At 40.5% G+C, this 26,414-nt stretch overlaps 1 protein-coding gene across 1 annotated transcript; it reads right to left on the reverse strand.

Moving 5' to 3' along the window:
• Positions 1-1,720: 1,720 nt before the first annotated feature.
• Positions 1,721-25,878, reverse strand: LOC140322767 (voltage-gated potassium channel subunit beta-3-like). Its single transcript, XM_072399359.1, is given in 15 exon segments — positions 1,721-2,436; positions 3,212-3,300; positions 3,382-3,502; positions 4,162-4,288; positions 4,570-4,620; positions 5,971-6,007; positions 6,552-6,641; positions 10,349-10,435; positions 11,068-11,111; positions 12,054-12,098; positions 12,229-12,273; positions 14,233-14,312; positions 14,454-14,491; positions 18,218-18,261; positions 25,215-25,878. Coding segments are annotated over 15 exon segments (1,209 nt in total). The 5' UTR covers positions 25,436-25,878; the 3' UTR covers positions 1,721-2,346.
• Between the last annotated feature and the right edge of the window lie 536 nt (positions 25,879-26,414).

Consider the following 26,414-nt stretch of genomic DNA (forward strand, 5'->3'; position numbering starts at 1 on the left):
CTCAGTCCATCCCGGACAAGCCCCCAACCTGTGACTAAACAGTGATAGGAGAAGCAGTACAGTGATGAGCTAATTAATTGTTCTGCTTTCTTTTACGACCACTTGGTAGGTTAATGAGTCATTTCACCAATACAGTATCAGTTGCATTTTTTGTATTCCATTTTCTCTACATTGAGGGTGTTCTCATGGCTCTTTTTTCAGAAGATACCCAAAAAATGACCCCTCTTATAATTTGGTGTGCAAACTGTGATGAGGATGGAAACTCTGATTGGACTATATGATGTCTAGGAAACCCTGAAATAATGAGTTTTGGGAAGACCTACACTTTAAGAGAAAATCTGTCCTCACCCCAAAAAAATAGTTCCATACTCTAAATGAAAAATAACAAAGTTTCTCCATCAAAACATTTTTGAACAAATTGGGTAAAAGTGAGCACCCCTGAGGTCTTTTTCCTGTACTTGCAGGGTAATTAAAGGGTTAAATGTTTTAGGAGTTTGTTTTGCATTTACATTTACTTTAAATTTTTAATGTTTTTTTTACTGTTTCATTTTTATTTGTATCCTCATTTGAAAATTCTGCCTCTGCTACTTTCTCCCTTAGCTGCATCACCAGTTTGTTGGAGCTGAACCCTTGAATTTGGGATATAAAAGTATTTATTTTCTCCCTGTCACCTTTTACCTAAAAAAAAAATGTATTTGCTGGAGTTTAATTATATAAAAAGTTTCCTAATCTTGACTCCTCCTTCTACACAACCTTCCTTCTAATATCCTGAGGCTAATCATGCAAATGGTTTGAATTCAGCAACATTCCGAGACTACAGATTATATAAGCTTGTTCCAAATTAAATGTAAAGCAAAACCTCTTTGTTTTCATATGAAAAGGTTTTATATCTGATGAGAAGGAAAATTTTCCTTCATTTTTTTAAATACATTTCAAGGTTAGCCTGCAACTTTGTCTAAGTTTTTATTTGGGCCCTCTGTGTATTTGTGTTTGACACCCCTGGCTTCAAGCAAGGGATAAAGTGATCCTCTGTGGCTCCTGGATAGGTCACTGGCACCACACAGCTTTTTAAAGAACAGAGAAAGAGTTGCCAGCAGGTGGCAGTGCTGAACTTTTCACTGTCCCATTTATTTTCTATGGGGCTCCCATGGGGAGGCGCTATATTAGTGTCTCTTCAGAGGCAGAAATTCACTGGTATGAAAAAACAGTAACCACATGATCAACACGAACATGCTTATATAATCCTTTGGGGCGGCTGTTGGTGGCAGGGACTCTTTAAATGCTTGCTAGGTGACAACTCCAAATGCAAAGCACACTAACCCAAAGCAAACAATACAATTTTAGCTTTCTGTACCTTTACATATATAATATGTACATTGAATAATGCACATTGATTCTTGAATGGGGTTATCACACGATTGTTAGGTGCAGCTCTATATTCATTCCCATCAATTACACAAAATAATGAAAAGCACTGAAGGATTTAATGCAAGGCATGATGTCATAGTTGTGAACGTACGTTGTAGTTTCAGATGGTGTAAGTCTTTCATAGGTAAAAATGACACAAATGGACAGGTCCTCTTTATGTCATACTCAAAGAGCTTGGGGATGTCTAACTACAGAAAGCTGAGAGTGAAGGCAAGATGGTATGGAGGCTTAATTGTTCCATAGAAGGGAGCTATGAGTCTGTCCTCCTCCTGCAGGGGGCACAGACAGAAGGGAGCTATGAGTCTGTCCTCCTCCTGCAGGGTGACACAGACAGAAGGGAGCTATGAGTCTGTCCTCCTCCTGCAGGGTGACACAGACAGAGGGGGTGCTATGAGTCTGTCCTCCTTTTTAGAATTACATAGACTAAGGGGGTATATGACAAGATTTAGACCCCATTGTGAAGGCCATGGAAGGTGAGTGGAGATGGAGACCCTGGTGCAGAGATTCTGCCACCAGAGTCCCCAATATATTTAAGCTAGAAGATAGTTCAGCCTGGCTGCATCTGCCCAGAACTGAAACGTTGCTATGATTGCCATAAAGATACAATAAATAGGGATTCTTCCTTAGTCTTGCTCATGCTAAATCTTGACCAGTCATGTTTGTCCTTTTCTTTACATCCCTAGAGACATCTTCAATCATTTGCCCCTTCCCCTTGCAGGGTGACATGATGTAATGCATGTACTGACCCCAGAGAACTAAGCAGGCAGCTGATTTTCCTCCCCTTATTGCTGGTTAAATGTTCTCCCGCTCTCTCAGCACTGCCAGAGTGGGGGAACCATGCACGAGGTGAGCGTAATTGTCCTTTGTCCCCATGCCTGGGAGAACACGCCTCGGTTCCAGGGTTTGCCCAGGAGCTCCTCACGCACGCGAATCCTTCTTTATGTTCGGCTTGTTGCCAAGAATTTGGTCAATCTCAGATATGATCTGTGGTGTCAGCTGAGCCAGCACCTGAAAAGAAAAATAGAAACAAAGAATAAAAGGTGTCCCGATAAATCAACTCAGGAGCTCTGAAATGGGGAACTCCGGCTGGTAAGGAGTCTTAGTCAACCCATGGTGAAAGAGACCCCAAAAAAAGAGTGCAGCATACCTGGGATGGCATCTATTTTCCTCATTAATCCAATGATCTTAACTCAAGCTGGGGCGCCTCTTCATACATTCCATAAATTTTATTACCATTTATTTGTATGAGTGCGCCCATAAATCTTTGGAAAGCCACTTCCCCATTGCAACCAATGGAGCCATGAATATGGCAGAATCCATGTGTGCACTATGAATAGAAGCCCTGGCCATATTGGAGATGGAGTTTAAGGTAATTATTATTTAACAGGTGGGCTGCACTCTCAGAAATGATATACCCTAAAGTACACCCTCGTGACCCTTCCCAATCACTTCAGATCAGTCAGGAAGCCCATCCAAACCATTTCACTGAATCCATTTTCTGAATTCAATCAACCCAAAGTGATAAATATTCAATATAAGATTGAAAAGTTTACGCTCTATTGGTTTTTGTTTAGATTTGGAGTTCATATCCTTATCTTCCTTACTCATTGATTGATTACAGAATTGATACTGAAGAATCAACCGTAAATCCATTGCGGTTTATGGAACTGATTTTCAATCAACGGTCATTATTTATATGGAACACGTCAATCAAATTGGCAGTTGATCAAACTAAACTGGATTTATATATAGAAATCTTTAGATTCTTGATGAACCACTTTACCTGGATGGAGCTCAGATTCTCCATTAACTGGTCACAATTGGAGACACCCAACAGTACAGAACTCACTCCCTCGCTGCGCAGGCACCACGCTGGTAAAACAGAGATTCCGGTCATAAAACATAAGAGACAGCACAAGGACAAGAAGGTGAACCCATCAGATCTCTCCTTACCGATAGCCAACTGAGTGACTGTGCAGTTGAGACGTTCGGCAATGGGATGGAGTTCCTTGACCTTGGAGTGTTGCTTCCTGCCTTCATCGCTCCCAGCTTTTTCTTTAAGCCAGTGGTATCCCTAAAGAGAAATACATCAATATCTAAACTGATACAAAGGGTAGAATGATCACATTATTGGAATTAATAGGGGCTCCTGTGCAGAGCTCGATCATCCATATGGCAACCTAAACAGGAGCCCATGGGCTGGTGGATGTTATTGCAACACTAAATAAAATATACCCAAAAAAACATATAGAATATGAAATAACATTGGATAAAAGGGAACCAATAGGAGAAATTATTTGATTGGGTTTACACTTAGGGAACCAATGGCTTATGGAGGGTTTATTATAGGATTTTGATAGCAATGTGTGGGTTCTTCACCTATGCGGAGATATACAGTGTTCTGCCCAGTCACCTTTTAGCCGGGTGCACCACCCAGCACTTTTCAGTAACCACCCGGCTGTATTTGGGTGGCTACTGAAGAGTTGGGACACAATACAGGGAAATGAAATTTCTGCCTGAAATTTCTTCCCACCCAGCTTAAAAAAAATTCTGGGTTGAGCAATGGATATAAAAAACTAAGATAAATAGGAATTAATGAATGACCATAAATCATAACAACCAGCTTGTTGGTGGTCTCATTGGATTCAATGCCTTGAGCCACCATCTAGGTTTTCCCTCCCCACACACAATGCCTATATGGTGCAGTTATCCTTCGCCGCTTTCCACCGTTACCTTGAATGAAGCTCTGGATTTTTCCGGAATGCTGTCTGCATATTTTCCGGTGATCAGACCACAGGCCAATGGAGACCATGTCATGGAGCCCACACCTGGAAGAACAAGTGATAGGATAAGGTCTTATCTTAGGTAACATAATATCTCCAGATCAGCGTCTGTACCAGTGTTTCCCAATCAGAGTTCCATAGGACTCCAGGGTACCTCTAAGGATTGTTAGGGGTTCCTTAAGCAATATGTGCTTCATAGGTCTGTTTTAGTGACTCCATTGATCTTTTGGCTATCTGTAAGGGAGACGTTCTTCTCAATGGCCAGCAATAAGAAATTCTTCCTAATGACCACCATGTTAATTTATTGTGAGCTGTGGATATAGTAATTAGGGGTTCCCCCATGTTAAAGAAAGGCTGCTCTGTTTTCTCTCTTTCAAAGACCCAGTGGACATCCAATTGATTAGCTACGATGACTCACATTTGTGAGTCATCTTTGTTTGTAGCCACCTTATTGTGCTATACAAAGCTGAGACTACAAATGTAACACCTATATCTATGATACACAATTCAAGAAATCATGTGATATGAAGTTTGCCTAAAGGCAGAAAGTTGACATTACAGCTGTTCTGCTGCCCTCTAGTGTTCAGCTGGAAACAGTAAAAAACACCAGCAGTGTTGACGTCATAAATAAACACCTTTTAATAGTAAAATATTACTAATATACGATCTATACAATATTTAATATATAACAAAGGATTCCCAGAGCACCATGGGTTTGCTGGCCAGACAGCACAGCAGTAGCAGCTGTTCTCAGGGAATGATTTCTTTATTGAAACCTCAGACTGAACTTAAGGCTAGAGGAAGATTAAAGGCAAGGCAGGAGTTCTTCATAAAATAAATACTTTTTCACCTATTGATAAAAATAGAAAATTCTCCGTCTGCAAGTAAAGATGTGCTTTTTGATTTTGCAAGTCTCTTTCCAGTTATTTTTTCACAGTAAAAGTTGAGAAAGTGCGTCAATTTGTTAAAAACAACAACCAAACTGTGTAAAGCATGTGAGAAAGTAGCACTGTTCTAGTAGCTTGGTAACAAAAAGCATCACTGTCATAATTAAACTGTAACATGTGTTATCAAGGTTGGCCAGTAGGTGTCACTGTTTCATCAGTTTTCAATTGATGCTTTAAAAAGGACTGGCTCAGGCCTTAAAACATGAACCTGCCATGGCATTGTTGACCTTTTGTTCTGAAATGGTAATGGCTTGACTATGTTGGCTCCCTGGCTTTAGGTCTTTCTTGGACAGCTTGGAGGTCTTTCCTGTAATGCACTCATCTCAGAAGCATGCAGCTGAGCTGCTTTTTAATATTAGCTTGCTAAGGATGGAAAATATAATAGGGCAAATCACAGAATGAAATGAGAGTTTTCTGTCTATAGAAACATTTTTTTTAAACAAAATGGGTAAAAATGTAAATTTGCCTATAAAGGACATGGTCAAAAAAACCCTCAGCCCCACTCCATTGTCATTCACCTGCAGGTGGTTGCTTTACCCCTGAGATGATGGCGGCCTGCCATTGGTCAGTAATAATCTAGTGCTGGGTTGCTCTCTTCCAGACACTAACTTCCTATACACATTTTTTTTTAAATGTTTGCATCTAGGTCATCTAGATATTAGCATCTAGGGGGTGCTATTGTGCTGGTGGCCTGGCACTTGATTTTTACTAGGCTGTAGATAAACATTGGATGAATTAAGCATAAACCTGGGAGTAAGATAGTTAGGCTTGGGGTACTTTATGGGTCTAAGTGGGGGGAAAGAGGGTCTGGGGGGGGGATAAGTGAAAAAGTGACCTTTAAAACAAAAACTTTCAGATATGGCTAATTCATGATCATGATGAATGCTCCTCTAGTAGCTGCTACTTCTCCAGTCCTCCGCTCCATGTAGAATATAATGATGGTGAGTTAGTTATTTTACCGCCCCCCATTCCTCTTCTTCCATGCAGTCACCAACTGTCATGCACTTCAGGTGCGCTCCCAGGTCTACTTGTGTAAATTGCATAAAATACAAGAATCCTGAAGAGAGGGAAGATGACATCGGGGGGCTGCATGGAAGAGGAGGACCTGACAATGGGTAAGGTTGGGCATGGAAGATGCACTTGTTATATGGGCAATGGGATCACTGTAGGAGAGGTTTGGTTTGGAGATGGAATGGTTAATGGGGACTGGTCATTGGGGTAGGAAACTAAGGAAATGCTTCCTCCTGCCTGCAGCAGATTGATGGCATCATCTCAGCCTAGGCAATAGCATCAGGTAGAGCTGAAGTATGGCTTACTATTGATACAGTATATTGTGACATCAGAATACTTGTACATTTAATAACAGGTCTGCTTTACTGGTTATAAAGAACACATACCATGATCTCCATTGCACTCCAGCGGGACGTCCCCCAGTACATTGCCATTCCTTGGTTGATCACAAATGTCATAGCTCTTACAATTTCTGAAAATAAGAAGAACATTGTATTATGTATACTTAAATATTTACACATTACCCTGCTCCGCCTTTTTACACTCTTTTGACCGAGACCGAGAGTGTTGCTGCATTGTATATCTGTTCCCCTTCCATTGCAGAATTCAGTGGTGATATATATAATGTATTAATAGTTTCTTTGTATACACTCTGCATTCCTGTGTCCATATACAGAGAGAGGGAATCTTGGTCTGGGCAAATGTCAACCCCTTTAATATATGTATGTAGCAATATATATCGATGCATTCCTTTGTGTTATAATACACAGCTAATATGTCTAGAAAAGTGTACATGGGTCTACTGGTATTTTTAAGAGGTGTAATTCTCAGTGCATTCGCTAGGTGGTGTGGTGTTCACTTTTGTTTACAATAAATTCAAGTGTCAATGAAATAGGACACAGCACCGCCTACTGGATGAATTCAGAATACCAACCACTTAAATCCCTGTTCTGCTGTCTACTAATTAGTTTTCAAGCAAAATAAAGTACAGTGGCCCATCTTTAATAAAGTGTTAACTACAATAAACCACCTTAGATAGTACAGAGAGATTAAACAAGCATTTTCATTTAACAAATCTCAATGCAAATTGTTTATAAACACCACTAAGTGTTTGAGGATCTGTGAGAATGAATTACTTAACGCTACCTATATCTGGAGGGCTCGTTTTAAACCTTCTTCAAGAGATATAAAAAAGTTGAAGCAGTATTTAGATGCATTGCTTTGTGTAATAATATACAGCTAATATGTCTAGGAAACTGTACATGGGTCTGACATTTTGAGGGGTGTTATTCCTAATTCATCCACCAGGCGGTGCTGTGTTCACTATTGTGAATAAAAATACACACAGCACCACCTAGAGAATAAATTGAGAATGACACTTACTATTAAATCAATGTATCTGTACATTTGCCTACTTAATACCTTTTGTCTACTTAATACCCTCTAAATACATTAATATATATTTTGCCATCTCTAGGTACGTTTTAACTACATAAACCAATCTTAGAACTATTTAAATAGCACAAAAGAACAAATCACAATGTGCAAATTGTTTATAAACATTCCGCTAAGTATTTCAGGATTTTGAAAATGAATGTCCCAATACTTCCTGCATCTAAAGGGGTTATTGATGGCTTATTTTCATTTTTTTTCCAGAAGATATGAAGGAGGTGCAGAAAATATATAGATACTTTGCTAATATGTCTAAAAAAGTGTACATGGGTCTAATGCAGTGGTCAGCAAACTTTTTTGGCTACTAGGCCATTTTAGGAGGTCAAGAAGGCACACTAGGCCGGACTCTCTCTCGAGTCCCGCGCTGATGGCTTTGCCCCCCACTAGAAACGCCCCTGAAAGGTAATCTCTCTCCTCCACAATGCATACGGAGAAGAGGGAATGTCCCCTTACATCGGCGGCGGAAGTGTTAACGCTGGCCACAGTAAATAGGGAAGGGAGGCATAACAAGGAGGCTCAAGAGCTGCTGGTTGCCGACCCCTGCCGGCCGGGATTAGGCTGGATTGACCAGGGGGGCGTTAGGCTGGAACAGACCACTGGCTAGGCTGTATCTGGCCTAAAGGCTGAAGTTTGCCTACCCCTGGTCTAATGACAAGAGTGTTATTCTCAGTACATCCATTAGGTGGTGCCATGTTCACTTTTGTTTACAGTATATATATATATATATATATATATATATATATATATATATATGTATGTTGGCCCATGTCTACTTAACAGCTTTAAAGTACATTTGGTCATCTTTAGGTAAGTCATAACTGCATTCACACATCTTTATTCAGGCACAATGATTAAACAACCCTTACACTGAACAAATCACTATGCAAATTGTTTATATATGTATCATAAACATTTTGAGAATGAATTTCTCAACAATACCTGTACCTAGAGGGGTCAGTGAGTTTGTTCTGCTGCTTGTTAAGAAAATATATACAGTTCATATTCTGTGCACTTTAGAGTCAACCGCTGCAGAACTAAAGTAAGGGTTTCTAATAAATTGACCAGACTGGTGATGTGTTTATTTTGCTATATTGTATTATTTATTATTCAGAGAAAAGACACAATGATCTATCAGACAGAGAGGGGGCAGAATAATCGATTGTAGGTTTCATTAGGCAACGCGCAGTATGTAGGTTAATCTAATACAGAGGGCAGACTCTTATGATTGCTGTCAGTTTCCTGAGCGCATACGTTGAGTTATAGGATGTAATTGTATGCCATCTTCCTGCCTCACAGCCTCCCTGCAAGAGCTCCCATATTTTTGCAGATATATTCAGATAAATATAGAATCGCCTATTTTTAGGTCGTTGTTCCCTTGTCCATCTGTAGAGGGACCTGCACGCTTGGTGTGAGCTGCAAGGGGGGGGGGGTGTTTGCAATGTGCTGAGGTCATCATAAATCCCAGGATTGGGGGGGGGGATGGAAAGGGAGAAGGAAAAAAGCAATGGTAGAGAAGGAGATGATAGAAGACAGATGAAGGAGGATAATGGGGCTGGGGACATGAGGAGTCTCTGGGGAGGCAGGAGCCTGCTGATTGGATGGGACCAGGGGGTTATTGATGCAAAGGGGGGATTTGGGATTTAATGGATGACACATTATGAAGTGTGCAATCCTCATCCCATACAAGGGAATAGATTGTGCAGGGGTGAGAAGATTTATAGAACTTTCATGTGAACCTGCCATAGGGATATAATGATATCATTTGGTGCTAAACTCAAGGCGAAGAGCTAAATACAAAACAAGACATATATAGGGGCTGTCTTATAAAGGAATTGTCACTATGTATATCCAGTCCTTTGAGTCGCACAGCTATGTGACACAGCAGAGTCCTATGGGGCAGCACGAGACATGACCATTCTCTGCTGCATTTCAAAAACACTTACAGGTCTTGTCCTGCCCCTAGTTCTGCCCCAGTAAAAAAGAAAAGTAGCAGACTGATGAGCTCATCTCTCTATCACTCTCTCCTCCTATCAGCATCGTCCATGTTAAGTCAGCAGCACAACTGATTGGGTCATTTTACTGCTTCTCCCTCTCTGAGCTCTGCTGTACAAAGACATGGAGCTGATCCAGCTTCGCTACCATTCCTTCCCAGCCTTCATCGTTAAAGAAAACTATGAGATATTGTATAATATCCTATATATTCAATGTTACACTTTTCATCTACTAATTACTATTCATTCAATATTACACTAATAAATCTCCCTTCTCCCTAGCTGGTGGAATATATTGGTGGAGGAGGTTGGTATGTGATTGCTACAGGAGAAAGACCATCAACCATCCCCCTATGTGGTCATTACTACCATAGTCCTGTATGTTCCAACACATCAGGTCACCCAATTACCTTCCTCTGACCCCAGGCTGACTTTTGATGCATTTGGTCCATGACAGCCTGGGTTCAGAGGAAGTTGGCTGGCTGTTGTTTAACTTGAAAGACTAGTGACATCTAGTGTTAGAAAGCAATTACTGCATGGGACACCTCTGTTTTTTTTTTTTTTTTTTTAGTAATATTAATTTCTATTATTATACTTTAAATGAGCTCCTAATCATGGCATCCAGCCCTTACTATTTCCTATAAATCTATAGTAATACAAATCCACCCTGTAGGAAGTCAGTGAGGAATGATGCGAAAGTAAAGAAATTAAAGTGACAGCAGTGAGATAGATTCACCTTCCATTGGGCTGTTTGCATCCATTCGATTAGCAAACACGATATCGACATATTCCAACTGCAGCCGTTCCAGGGACCCCCGGAGGCCTGCAGGGCAAATAAGGAGCAATTAGAGACAACTCAGAGGTGAAATGAGAACCTGAATGGAGAAACGGAGACAATGGAGAAATAACCACATAATGCTATCACCATTTCTACTGATTGGATATATAATACCATATTCAATGTTACACTATTCATTGTCTGGGATGCTGCAATAGTAATACCGGAGTTGTGGGGGATTAAATCTCCCTTCTCTCTAGCTGGAGAAAGATATCAGATGTTGGTGGAGGAGGTCAGGATGTGATTCCCACAGGGGAAAGACCATCAACCATCCCCCTATTGTAGTCATTACTACCTTAGTAATGAAGCTTCCAACACATCGGATTGTAATTACAATGGCAAAGGTTGTGAGTGAAATATAGTAAAGCCAGACTGAGACCCTTTTTCAGGTTCCCATACCCTTGCTGTGTACCCATTGTAGAGATCTTGTCAATGTGGCCACCAGGACAGGACATGAGAAGCAATCATTCTATTGAACCCACAGACCACAATAAAAATGTAATAGGGTTTTCAACCCTTTACCATTCTTTTGTATACTAGAAATAACCAAGAAAAATATTTCATTAGTGGAGTTGGGCTATGGCATGGCATGTGCTTTATATATACAGGTTACTCACCTTCGATGATGTGTTTCCGAGACAGACCCCTCTCAGTCTCCGCTCTAAAAATAAGTGAAAACCTGGTGATGATTTTGCTTTTTTTCATAATTGTGTACAGAACAGTTGAAGAGACTCTATCATTTGTTCTATAGAGGCAAAATAACAGGGAAAGTTTGAGGAACAACACCCCATCCACTGAAATTAACCTTTTCCACCTCCTGTGCCACCTTATTTCTGCTATGGAATTTAAACCATATGTTTTAGGTGATTTATTGTCTTTTTTCTCTTCCTAAAGAACAATGTTGGACCTTAAGGTTGAAGGCTTGTAAAAAGAAAAGAAGGTCACATGTTCCTCCATTTCCAAAAGCATTATTCCGAGGGCTGTAATAGTGAAGGTATCAGCTGGTGTTGGTGCAAGGTTGGCTGTTCTTCCATCAGAACCCACCTTTTTGCCCTGAACTGGTACAAGTACTGGTATTCTAATAATTCAAATGTGCAACCTTATTTTAGACTGCAACACAATAATGGAATAAACAGTGTCCCTAGGTCCCGTGTTTTGGTATTGGACCATCCAAACGTAGGTCCTAATATGATGTGTCAACCTTTTTCAATATGAGAACCCCAAACATAAACTGGGTGCCAACGTTTGTGGTGCCAGTCTATAGGTTGGGAAATAGGAAGTGGGATGAATAACTTGATAAGGTATTATTTTTAAGGCTTTGTTCTGAACCTTCATGCCCAGGAGCACAGTCATGTTGGAACAGAAAAAGGCGTTCACCGAACTGTTACCACAAGATTGGTTGACCACCATTGTCTACTTTGTCTTTGTATGCTGTAGGATCAACATTATTCTTCAATGGAAATACCAGAACTCAATAGGCTGGGGTAAAGGGGCACATCGTACAAGAGGGAAGGATGATAGATAGATAGATAGATAGATAGATAGATAGATAGATAGATAGATAGATAGATAGATAGATAGGTTTGAGTGCCGAGACACTTACTGTCCTCCCCAGTAGATTTTGGTTGTTACTACATAACTGGAACGCCTACAAAGAGAAGAGATCATCAAGAGAACAGATCAGACTTATGATGGGGTCTCCTTACATCAGAGATTAGTTCATTCATACAATAGACAAACTTTAATACATCGGTTATGGTGAAGAATGCAGTACCTACCTCCATTCTTTCTTCTTAAGGATATTTCCCAAAGTCTTCTCTGCCCTGTACAGAGAACACACAAAACACAATGTTTTTAGAGGGTCAGTCCACCCATAAGAACATTTTTGGTATAGTAAAATGAGTTTCTGGGGCTGCACACCTACTGCGTCTATTATGAGGGGTTTCCAGAATCCCTAACACTGATGGGCTGTGCCCATTATTTAGGAGCTCCCACTATTCTAGTTTTAGGTTTTAATATCCCTGGGTCTCTTGTTTGACCCTGTGGTGCACGCTCAGGTGTTAGGAGACTATTAGGGAAAATAGCTGTCAGATATTTGAAGGTGCTTTTTTTTATTCGGCATGAGTAGCAGTTTGATAGTTTGGTGCACTTGCAATGAATGAGTCTCCCCACCCAGCCCCAGCCATCTCTGTGCTGAGTTCATTATGCCTGTACACCAACTGTGTAAATTATTAGAGGTTCCCATTATCCCAGTGCTGAGTTCCTGGGTCTGTATACCTGCTGTGCCCATTATGAGGGGTTCCTACTATCCGTATGGTGAGTTCTTATGTTTGTACACTTATTGTACCTTTTATGAGTGTATTGTGTCCATTAGGGATGTCCTTCATCATCCTAATACTGAGTACCTCCACTGTGCCCATTATGGGTGTTTCTCACCATGCCAACACTGAATTCCTGGGTCTACACCCCCACCGTGCTTGTTATGTGTTTCTCTCACCATCCCAGCACTGAGTCCTGGGGGTACACCCCCACTGTGCCATGATTGACTTCTACTATAAAGTTTGTGAGTCTAAAACTTCTCTGCGCCCTTTATAGTTGTCTCATGCCATCCTTGCACTACATTCCTGGGTTTAAACCTCCACTATGCCCAATTTGTTTTTTTATCACCATCTCGGCACTAAGTTCTTGGGTCTACACCTTCACTATGTCCATTATGGGTGTCTCTCGCCATCCCCGCACTGGGTCTACTCCCTTACTATGCCAGTCTTTTCATTGATTTCCCATTCACCACATCAAAGACTGGTTTATGGCAATATATTTCCTTTTTGTTTTTGAGTTGTGACCTTTTAGAATTGTAACCTGTAAAAGGTGCCTCATTGACAATGCTTCACTTTCATAGACCAGGGCGCCAACTTGACAAATAACATGATCTATTCCATCTCCCTTTCCTCCAACCTGTTCTCATTCGAGACATTAAAGGCCACGGGAATAGAAATAGATCACTAATCCTGTATTAGTCAATCACTCTCAGTAAGTGAGCGTTCAATAGAGTTCAGGGGAGGGAGGGGTTCTGACTAAACAAAAAATTCTCCTTCAGTTAATTAGAGCAATGCAGGATGACAGCAGAGATTTCATTACCTAAACAGGATAGACAGCAACACAAGTTTGTTATTTTGATGTTCCTAAGGCGGACAAACATGACGCAATGTCTGCAAGTAATGATAATTAGGATTTTGCCTTTGCCTATGCACAGCCTCTGCCTATTGCTACTGGGGCACTCGTTTGTTTAAAAAAACCCAAGCTCACAGACCTGTAGTGCTCTGTGCTGGCATAGCTCAGTAATGGCCACACCCCTCATGTGACACAGTCCTGTAGTGCTCTGTGCTGGCATAGATCAGTAATGGCCACACCCCTCATGTGACACAGTCCTGTAGTGCTCTGTGCTGGCATAGCTCAGTAATGGCCACACCCCTCATGTGACACAGTATTGTAGAGGAAGAACGGGGGCGTGCCTGACTAGGTTTGTTAGATTACTGAGTGGACTGGGCGGTGTGGTTGCATTTCGGTGCCTATTTGACTGCTATCTTCACACCAGCTGTACAAGTGTTTCATAATAAAGTGAAATTGAAACAGAGTTCTATAGCTTTAATTTTAAATCTCAATAATGGAAAACATCCTAAAAAGAATGGATTAACAACTGTTCTGTTTACTATTCCATCATCTTACAGATCATTTTTCCTTCTTTTTCTACCAGGTGTGATGCTCCAGGGCTCAGACCTTACCTCCCTGCTGCATACACCTCCGCAGTATCGAACAGATTGACCCCATGTTCATAGGCAATTGTCATGAGATTTTCCGCCATCTGGTGAAAGATAAATGAACTGGATTAGAACTTTCCTTAGTCTTTTTCCATCACACCATATGTCCCGTGCTGGTTGCTATTGTATTGCACTGTCCACCTTCAGGAGCCAATTTTCCCTACGGATCTCAACCATCTCCTTACCTCATCCGTGATCTGAGATCCAAACGTCACCCAAGTGCCTGGCAAGGAGAGAAGATAGGGAAATGGTTAGAGAGATCTGATCCAAAGCCAAAGACCAAAGTGTAGTGGTTACGTGCACACACAAGTGGTTAAGATTAATATTCCAGATCAGCCAATGAGGTTTCAGCTAGGAGGTGAATGTTGATTTGATTGCTGTATTTACTACTTCAAAATATAAAATATTTGTACTGTTTAACAGTTAACCCCCTTACTTCAGGAAATTAAAGTTTCTTATGCCCATGCCTCTTATATGTAGACGCAAGCCAATCCTTTGCACAGCTGGTGGCTCTCAATCATGACTGGTCTCACTGATGATTGGAAACCCTTTTCTTAAACTGCAAACCAATGTAAAATTTATGTAATTTAAAATGATTTCCAAACCCATTTCCATTGACAGTAGCAGGGACAAGCTCTGAACATACAGCACTGTTCAGTTCTTTGGAAAGGAGAGGGTGGAGGATGCGTGAGAGGCACCCTGCTGCATCTTCCCCCATAGGAAATGGCAATGATCGCCCCTGGTCGGCCATATAGTGATTTGCCATGGTGGATCACTAAAGAATGATGGTCTTCCAATTTTAATACCTATGTATATGATATTTCCACAATGATACATGTAGATACATATCATTAAATGGAACTTTTAAGGTACAATTGCTTAAAAGACCAACATTTATTGATACACCATATACAATAAAACAATTACTACATGTGTGACCCTACTGCTATTAAACACAGTTCATAATACATAAAAGTCCTCTGATAGTGTGACACATAAAGATCCATAAAAAACATGTTTATATACGCATTTCGCACTTATTGCTTCTTCAGGTTAAACACTGTATTGGCATCTTGTAGTCACACATAATCAAAAAACTCACAATATGCTGAATCGCAAGTAGTGGAAATTACCAATGTCTCAAAAAGGAGGGCACTTTCTGGAGCTTAACAATATCTACTACTAATACTAAAGAATTACTTGGGGAGACATTGATAATGTACATCTATTTAATGTACAGCGCTGCGTAATATGTTGGCACTATATAAATCCTGTTTAATAATAATATTAATATTTCTTCATATTTACATATGTTAATCACATGCGTGTTGGGGTTTCCAATTGACTAAAAAAGCCTTCAGGCTGAACGTAAACACTGCCACCTTCAGGCTGCAATGGTATCTATGGTGCCATCTATTTAGTACTATCATTGTCATACACAATTACAGCAATAAAACAGAAAGGAATAGAAATAAACAAAAATGATTTGAATGAATGAGAAAATGTTTTTTTTATTAAATTAATACAACCAATAAAAACCCTATGGCCTTGTAACATAAATAAAACTAATTAGGTATGCAAATTAGCCAAGGAGTCAGGAGTTAAAGGACGCATGCTGACACTGCTAAACTGGGCCTGAGCATCAATGACCTAAGTAGCTAAAGCTAACTCCTAACCTGTTAATAGCCTCAGACCCCCAGCAGCTCGTACTTACCTCTTCTTTACTCCTATAACTTACACTTTTAAAAAAAAAGTAATTAAATTGTGTATTAATTGGTTACAGAGCTGTAATCATGTAATCAGCTGTAATTGTGTTATATGGAACTATTTTTAAGATTTAAAAAATATACATTATTTAATAATAAAAAATATATCTATGGCTGGAGTTTAAAAATGTGCATAACTTTCCATATAGCAGGAGTCAGACCTTCAAGTGAACCTGTTCTTTCCTGCCCCGATCAGATCCAGACAAACCCGTTACGCATTTGTTTGGAAGTTACACATCGATTTTGTACATGAATAGGGCATCAGGGGAGCGAAAAGTACGAGCTGCCATAAGGACACAGCGGTGATGTTATAATGGAGATGGATGGCGAGGATCCTTATCAGAATAAAATATCTATTGTGCCCTGGGGAGACGAGGAGATGGAAACTTTTCCTCGAGCATTAGAGTTACAAAAGATATTATTATATGGAATTATAAAGAGAGCAAATGTTATACGTCAGTACCGACTTATTTCACTGTAACAGCCACCTGGCAAGGGAAGAATACAATTTGTTAATAACAAAAGTCTAAAAACGAAAGCTGTCATCTTTATTGTTAGAGGAATGTAAAGTCTCTTTGTACAAAATTACAAAATCTCTTGTGCCAAACTTGTGGTCTTTGAGCTTTTTGTATTTATTGTGCAGCACAAGGGATGCAGAAGCCAGTAATTGGCATCAAAGCATTGGTTTGTAAAGGGGTTGGCAGAGATCTCTAGCAGTCTCTTGGTACATGTTCACAGCCTCCTGTATTGTGTACCCAGTTTTATATTGCAACTGTAGCAGTGTGTTCTATATTCACGTTTATAGCGGAATGTACCTGATCGGTAACCGCACCTGTTACATGTTCTCTGTCTATACCTACACCTGTAGCACTATATCCCCCAGCTACTACTGTACCTGTAGCATGTTCCTAGTCCATAATCACACCCGAAATGTCTTCAGTCTGTAATCCGATGGGCAGTATATCCCCAGATCGCAGTCCCCAATCTCTAAACATTTCCAGGAACACATCCCTGGTCCCAAGTCCCTGAAATGAATCCCTAGTCCCCAGACAATTACCTTCAATTTGTACCTAATTTTTTGTTCATTTAGCATGTATTTAAGTTTGACAAGCATCTATGGTATGTCCCCTGTCTCTGACTATGTCCTCTACTATGTCACCAGTCTCTGACCATCTCTGTAGTATGTCCTCAGTCCTTAATATTCTCATATAGTATATCCTTAGTCTCTGACCATCTCCTCTATGTTGCCCTGTGTCTCTCACCATCTCCTGTAGTATGTTTCCAGTTCCTTACCATCTCCCGTAGTATGTCCCCAGTCTCTGACCATCTCCTGTAATATGACCCCAGTTTCTGACCATCTCCTGTAACATGTCCCCAGTCTCTGACCATATCCTGTAGTTGTTCCCAGTCTCTGACCATCTCCTGTAATATGTCCCCAGTCTCTGACCATCTCCTGTAATATGTCCCCAGTCTCTGACCATCTCCTGTAATATATCCCCAGTCTCTGAGCATCTCCTGAAATATGTCCCCAGTCTCTGAACATCTCTTGTAGTATGTCCCCAGTCTCTGACCATTTCTTGTAGTTGTTCCCAGTCTCTGACCATCTCCTGTAATATGTCCCCAGTCACTGACCATCTCCTGTAATATGTCCCCAGTCTCTGAACATCTCTTGTAGTATGTCCCCAGTCTCAGACCATTTCTTATAGTTGTTCCCAGTCTCTGACCATCTCCTGTAATATGTCCCCAGTCTCTGACCATCTTTTGTAATATGACCCCAGTCTTTGACCATCTCCTGTAGTTGTTTCTAGTCTCTGACCATCTCTTGTAGTATGTTCCAGTCTCGGACAAATGTTCATAACATTACATATACAATTCCTCACTGGAGGGTTTCAGAGGTCGCAGTTAAGATCCCCTATATCAAATCAATTTAACAACTCTGTGACCCAACTAAAAGAGGAATCCTGTGTCCCACAGAAAGAGTTCACATATTACTGACTCCCCCGCCATTTTTAATGAAATCATACAGAAGCTCCAGTATGAATATTCTTAGCAATGATAATATTAGTATAAATCTGTATATGTGTGTAATTTGATGGATGAGTTACCAGGCTGCCTCTGGACTCAAACCTTGTGTGGCCCCTTGTATACAGATCCTATATATACAGAGATGGAGACCAACTCACCCAGTCCAAAACAAGATACACGCAATCCAGATTTCCCCAGATTCCTGTTGGAGGAAGAGACAATAACATATCTTAGAATAACTTCTCACAGGAATGAGTTCTTTGATATAATTTGGTTGCAACAGTATTGCGATATTTTGAACTTGATTAACTTTCATCGTCATATCCTATCACTGGTCATCTTCATCCTTTCTTCATTAATAAGCCATTGAGGCTGAGCTCCACCAATATATTATACCCATCTTTCTTGTTTTTTCACCAATAGCATAAAAGAAAAACAAACTTCCAGAAAATGGGGAATACATCATTCACCCCCCTTCCTCCCCAGTGCTTGGTGGTTGGCAAGTCAGGCCCCATCATATGGGGGCATGGCAAAAGCTTTCGGCTCTGTGTAAACTCCAACGTAAAAGTTTTCTCTTTTCAAACCTGATGGCTAGATTGATTGGCATGGTAAAGAAGATGGGATAAGTATAGTCAGCTATAGGGAACTTTAAAGTGAACTGTTATACTCACCTATGGCCATTCCTGCACAGGGCGCCACCATCTTCTTCCTTCTTTTCTTCCTCATTGCGATCTTGGGCATCTTGATTGGCCGGGGTGTTAATGTAACTTCAACACAGGCACTCAGGAGTATATTCAATCCTGGCAAGTGCAAGGGAAGCTGAAATTCCCAGGTTTCCTGACAACACTTTTTTGACAATACTACAGTGCGATCAGGCAGGTAGAAAGGATTATTGCAGAAGAAGCATTGCCTGTTTGCTTGATTGATCTTTTTTAAAAGTGGAACTTTAGTTCCATTTTAAAGAATGACCCAAGACAAGCTGAAGTATTCAGCAATACTTTGTATCGGCTTTCAAAAAAGATTGGACATTGGTAATGTCAAAAAAGGGGGTCAGTTCCATATTACTGGCCATGGTTGTGTCCAACAAGCCAATATTGGTGTGATGATCAAACATTTGTCCATATAGTGTACTTTCTGTTAAAGAATGACTACATTTTTTCTCCCAATTGCACTCACATGTTGTCCCCCTGCCTTAATAGAGGCTAAAAGTGGCCATTTCAATATACATTAAGCAGGCATGGCCATTGTTGCCCATATCAGGAAGCCAGCCCAGAGAAATGCCATGCATCCATAGACGGCCCTTCAGCAAACGTAATGTCATCCAGATGGAATTTATACCTACTGGAAGCTCTTAATGTATTTTATATTTAAACAACACCAAGCCATGCCCATGTTCAGAGTCGGCTGGAGAAAAGCTGTGTAAGGAAAAGAAATGTAGTCATGTGCTGGTAAAAAAAAATACGTCTGCAAATATAAAAGGCAAAAACATGGCCAAATAGATCTTACTAATATTATTATTTTCTATTTTTCACTTTGTGATTATCCTATATTTACTGGTAACAATTCTGTGACATAACGACCCTTTACGTAGCATATTATCCACCGGACCTCACCGCTCAGTCCCAACGCCAACCTACGCGCTGGCAAGGTTCTTTATGTATCAGCAATGTAACCAATGATAATATTCTTGTCATAACGATGAACTCATTTTTGATGAATTTCCCTCATAACCTGGCAAAGATCTACAAGGTCTCTCTCGCAGTGTACAGATCGGAATGTTCTATCTTGCCGATGATACATTTATGATAAGCGTCTAGACCGGGGAGACGAGAGAAAGCGAACATCAACACAAAATGCGAGGAGAGCGCAGAAAAATTACATTTTTAATACAAGGATTAGCTATTTGTCAAACCAAAATAAAACGTAAAAATACTTGTCGATTTTTTCAAATCATTTTCATGAAATCATGGCAAGGATGGAACTAAAGCCTTGTGCACAGATTGAATGTCTGTTGCTGGAAATGATCTTACACAAATGTGCTCACTTCTATTGAAATGCACAGTGGTCATTCCCATTGGTCATTCATTGATCTACCATGGCGGATCAATGAATGTCAAGGGACCACAATTTTTGCCAGAGACAATCACAACTGTTCTCCACAAATCTAATAATTTCGAGTGTGTACGCAGCCTGTGCATGGGAATGGCTTATTGCTTTTCCAAAGGACTTCCTTGAGCTTTTTATCCCTTGGTTATGTGCAAGCAGAGATAAGGCAACAATGGACTAAATTGGCCTCATTTATCAAAAAAATTGGTTTCAACATGTTGTTTTTCAGAATTTGCATTATGCTTTGGGTCCTGCAAGTTTAGCCAATTGGCTACCACTTGGTAATGATTACTGTCATTGGCATACTGACATTGATCGACTCTTGTCTACACAACTCCACCATCATCACCACCACTACCAGTTGCCAAGGTAAAGTGATTTCAATGGTCATTGAGATATCTCCATCACACACCAGACCATTAATGGACCTTCTCTGTTGGGTGTTGAAGCAACCAATTGATATCACTATAAATTATGAGAAAGTATATGTTGCCAGACACCAGATTTTTCTATTGATTGGTGAATATTTGTTACAACGACCACATCATAATCCTTTCAGAACCATGGAAGGTCCGTTCATCAGAACCAAGCATCAAAGGAGGTCATCATGATGAAGAAATACGACTAGAAAATGATCCTGCACTAGTATATAGGTTGCACACTGTAAAGGAAAAAAAATCACTCAAAAAACAATTATTTCAAATGATGATTTTTTTTAAGAGTGAGAATTTATACGTTGGATATGACAAGGAAGAACATCAGCAACCCATCTAAGAATTTTGCCAAAGTGTTGATGTGTTGGCAACATATGGTCTGTATATGACTTCTAAGATGGCCATGATGCTTGGAAAGATAAAGCTGGAAAATCAGTGATGTGATTTTGGGACGTTATAACTGATATTGGAAACAGGATGAGATATATCTACAGGGGATATTAGATGTAGCATGAAGAAATAGGAAAAAATAGGCATATTGCCTTAAAAGATTACCTCCTGCCCGGGACTGTAAAATATTAGCCAATGCAGAATGTTTTCTGGTAGTAGACATGATTTTATATGGTTGGATGGAAGTGTTGTCATCGATGGAAGTGTTGGTGATGTCATTGGTTTCTAGTGATTGGATTGGCTATGTTCTCCTGCATATTAGGTGTCAGTGATGTCATTGGTCATCAGTGATTGGAAAGGGAGGGTTCAACTAATTATGAAGTGCTGGTGATGTAATTGGGCTCTAATGATTGGACGGGCCATGTTCTCCTGAATATGAAGTGTAATTGGGCTCTAATGATTGGACGGGCTGAGTTCTCCTGAAAATGAAGTGCGGTGATGTAATTGGGCTCTAATGATTGGACGGGCCATGTTCTCCTGAATAAGAAGTGTAATTGGGCTCTAATGATTGGACGGGCTGAGTTCTCCTGAAAATGAAGTGCGGTGATGTAATTGGGCTCTAATGATTGGACGGCCCATGTTCTCCAGAATATGAATTGTGATGATGTCCTTGATCTATAGTTATTGGACGGGTTGGGTTCAACTGAATACGAAATGTTGGTGATGTCACTGGTTTTCATGGATTGGATGGGCTACCTTCTCCTGAATACGAAGTGTTGACGATGTCCCTGCCCTCTAGGGAATGGATGGGCTGGGTTCTACTGAATATGAAGTGTGGTGATGTCACCGGTGATTGGACAGACTGTGTTTTTATGAATATGAGGTTTCAGTGATATCATTGATCTATTATTTTACTGGTTGACTAATTAAAATGCAGCTTCATTGTAGGTTGTCTTAATATTGCAGCATTATTTATAATGACTGGTTCTTCTTTAAACATGATAAACATTTAAGAGTTTTTGCTAAATTGAATTTGGCCCATAAAATATTCAACTGCATTATATAGCACAGCAAGGTATCTGATTTGTGTACCTCATCCTAGAGGCATCGGTTCTGATACTGTCTTATTATCCATGATCCTCCATTCTCTACAACCACCGTAGGAATTCACAGTTTAATCATAGAAATATATTTCACCCTTCAGTAATTAGCTGAAGTCTTTACCTTGTTAGACCTTGCATTCTATGATAACCATCTATGAAGAATTATTCATGGTCCCAAACAATTGAAAATTAATTGCCCACCAATTGGAGTTTTTGCTTCAGATTTACAACTTGACCCATTGGGGAACCAATCCTTTTTAAAAATAAGTAAATGGGAGCTTTGTTCCCCTTATAAGTTTATGGTATGGTGCCCAGCAGATTCACTCTACCCACCTAGACCACCTCTCCTCCAACCACACAGAGCCTTGAGGACCTTGAGGACTACCCAAACCATCAGTTACTTGCCAAGTACATGAGTTGCAGGGAACCTCTACATATCTACGGCTATAAGGAAGTTGACTGGTGGTGGATCACAACTGTCTGGTTAAATCTCAGACAGAGCAGAACTGCATTTACCACCACTTTAGGTCCATGTATATTTTAGTAGTATCCTATGTGTATGTGAGAGCTTCTTACATATGTCTCAGCACCATCTCATCCGTAACTCAGTACTATCTCAACTGTATCTAAAAACACTCCTAGGTATATCTCAGCAATATATTAGGGAGATCTCCACACTCTCCTAGCTTTATCTTAGCACTCTCTCATATATATCTCAGCATTATTTTAGCTAGATCTCAGCACTCTCCTAGCTATATCATAGCACTCTCTCATGCATATCTCAGCATTATTTTAGGTAGATCTCAGCACTCTCCTAGCTATATCATAGCACTCTCTCATGTATATCTCAGCATTATTTTAGGTAGATCTTAGCACTCCCCTAGCTTTATCTTAGCACTCTCTCATGTATATCTCAGCATTATTTTAGGTAGATCTCAGCACTCCCCCATATCCTAGCAGTTTCTCAGGTATCACAGCACTCTCTCTGTTATATTTTATCATTATATCAGCTATACCTTACCACTATCTCGGGTATATATCTCAGCAGGTATATCTGAGCACTAACACAGGTGAATCTCAGATAAATCTTAGCACTATATCGGGTATATGTTATCATTATATCAAGTATACCTCACCATTGTCTCAGGTATATCCTAAAAATTTCCCAGCTATATCAGGTGAATCTCTGGTAAATCTTAGCACTATCTCGGGTATTTCTCAGCACTCTCACAGGTGTAATATCTCTGGTATATTTTAGCGCTATCTCATGTAAATTTCTTGTATATCTATCACAATATTGTTACATATACTGGCACCATCCTTTAACAATCTCAGGTACATGTCAGCTCTATCATAGGTATATCTCAGGTTTTTTAGCACTATCTCGGGTATATCGGCTATATAATAGCACTCTTTGTCCCTTTGTATCTTGACAAAGTATCAGATTTAGATCAGTATCACATCGGGCATATTGCAGCACTAACTAGGCTATGTCTTGGCACAATCTCATGTATATCTTAGCATAATGCCAGGTAAAATTTAACACTATCTCAGGTGTATCTTACACACAAATGCCATAATGTATCTTGGCAGTATCTCAAAGGTATCGCATTGCAATCTCAGGATCTTGTTAGCACTATCTTTGTATATCTCAGGTGTCTCAGTACTGTCTCGGGTATATCTCAGAACTCTCTCAGGTATTTTTCAGCACTGTCTCTGGTTTATCCCAGCACTTTCTCAGGTAAATCTCACCACTGTCTCATGTATATCTCAGTGCTACCTTAGGTATATCTCAGCACTATTGTAGTTATATCTCAGCACTCTCTCAGCACTATCTCAGGTATATCTCAGCACTGTTTTAAATATATATCAGCACTATCTCAGGTATATTTCAGTGCTACCCTAGGTATAGCTCCGCACAATTTTAGTTATATATCAGCACATTCTCATGTATATCTCAGCAATATCTCAGATATATCTCAGCACTATCTCAGGTATATCTCAGCACTAACTCAGGTATATCTCAGCACTAACTCAGGTATATCTCAGCACTATCTAAGGTATATCTAAGAATTTACTACCTAGGTATATCTCAGCAGTTGCTCCAGTATATCTCAGCACTATCTCAGGTGTATCTCAGCACTATCTCAGGTGAATCTCAGCAACATCTCAGGTGTATCTCAGCACTATCTCAGGTGTATCTCAGCAATATCTCGGGTGTATCTCAGCACTATCTCAGGTGTATCTCAGCAATATCTCGGGTGTATCTCAGCACTATCTCAGGTGTATCTCAGGACTATCACAGGTGTATCTCAGCACTATCTCAGGTGTATCCCAGCACTATCTCAGGTATATCTCAACACTCACACTAGTATCCTGCACCAATGCCTTATGCATGTCTCAGTGCTATCCTAAGTATATATATCCCAGTATTAGGTATATCTTGGTTCTTTCTCATGTCTAGCTCACCATTATCTTAGGTATATCTTAACACTTTCTCAGGTATATCTCAGCACAATTTTAGGTAAATCTCAGAACTTTTTCAGGTATTCGTCATCACTATCTCAGCTATATCTCAGCACTTTCTCAGGAACATTTCAGCAATCTCTTAAGTGTATATCCCCTATACCATAGCATTCCCTTAGATTATATTATGATACATCTAGACACCACACAATCCCAGGGCTTCCTCATTGCGATTTTGGATTTATATCTCCTTTACCTTTCAGCAAATCCCAGGAGTATCTAAATGCGATCTCAGCAGCAGATTTTTGCATTAGTTAAGCAATGTCAAAAAGTGGTAATTTTGTAATTTATGTATAATATAATTTTATACATATATTTTGCTTTGTATTTTACCTGGGATGTAATAACATACACAACATACAGTAAATAGCCAAGCCTTATTGTGTATGGTATACTCTGTAGCACAGCTGAACCAATTATGTACAAGTAGAAAGCATACAAAGAACAAGTCCAATGTCATTTACTGTACTGTCCCCGCATATGACAAGAATAAGTATTAGCACAGCACTATGCCAATGGAAAAAAACCCTCGCTTTCCCATAAAATGGGACAAAGCCCAGAAGTCTCCAACATTAAAGTATTCTGTATCCTCTTACCTGTACTTCATCCCCGTAGCTTTGCCCGTAGACTCACGTAGCATGTTGGTAATAAGTGGGAGCGCCTGATTAGGGTATTTGGTCGCCAATGGGGGAGTACGCTGCTTAGTCTGGCCACCATTTCCAACATTTTGACCCCCAGAGGGACGATTTGGGCAAAGACGGTCTTCACTGGTCCTACTTCTTAGAGTCTGTTCGGTGCAAGCAAATGAAACTTGCATATTGAGATAGGTAAGGGGGGAAAGGTAGGATGCCTAAATGGGGAAGGTGGTGTAGGAGTCCCAGTGTTTGGAAGAAAAGTGTTCCAGGAAGGAAGGATAGGGGGAATAGGACTGGGGCCAGGGCTAATGAGTATTGACCAAGATTAGGATGTGTTTGGAGAAATGAGAGGTATAGAGAAAATGAGACAGAAGGGGGATGGAGAGAGACTAGGGAGAAGGGGGATGGGATAAGTAAGACACAAAAAAGTGAGGAGTCCAGAAGGATATATAGAGAATGGCAGGATGGTGCGTGGGTTAGGGAGAGCTGCAAGCAGAGGTGTTTGGATTTCAGGGATTGCACTGGTGTAGGAGGTGCAGGACTTGCAGATGTGAATGAGGGCAGGCTGTGTGCAGTGCTGGGACAGCTCTGCAGTTATGAAGGGTACAGACTTCACACATCCCTCCCTGCTTCTCTCTCATCCCCCCTCTGCACCGATGCAGCTAAGAGCAGCCCCTCCTCCTGATCCATGCACTGCATGCATTTTATTTACAGATGGGCAGCAAGCTAGGAGCCATGCATGGCAGGCCATGGCATAGGTTACCACTTTGCAGCAAAGGAAATGAAGATGTGAGGTGCCCAGTAGGTGCTGCCAGGAGGAGGGGGATAGGATGCTGTGCAGATGTTGTGGTTAAAGTGTATTATAGAGAGGAGGACCACTGATTGCAGGTGAGGGGGATGCTGAGGGAGATCTGCCAGTAAAGGGAGAAGCTTAAGCTGGTACTGTGCACAGGACAGGTGTGAGGTGGTCAGGGTGGTACCTTGCAGGTGGGCAGAGGTTACATTTATACATTACAGCTGCCAGGTGTGAAGAGGTCATAGTGGTACCTTGCAGGGGGCAGGTGGGCAGAGGTTACATTTTTACAATACAGGTGCTAGATGTGAAGAGGTCAGAGTGATAACTTGCAGGGGGCACGTGGGCAGAGGTTACATTTATACAAT

Source organism: Pyxicephalus adspersus, chromosome 2 (genome assembly GCF_032062135.1).
Source record: "Pyxicephalus adspersus chromosome 2, UCB_Pads_2.0, whole genome shotgun sequence".
NCBI lineage: Eukaryota > Metazoa > Chordata > Amphibia > Anura > Pyxicephalidae > Pyxicephalus > Pyxicephalus adspersus.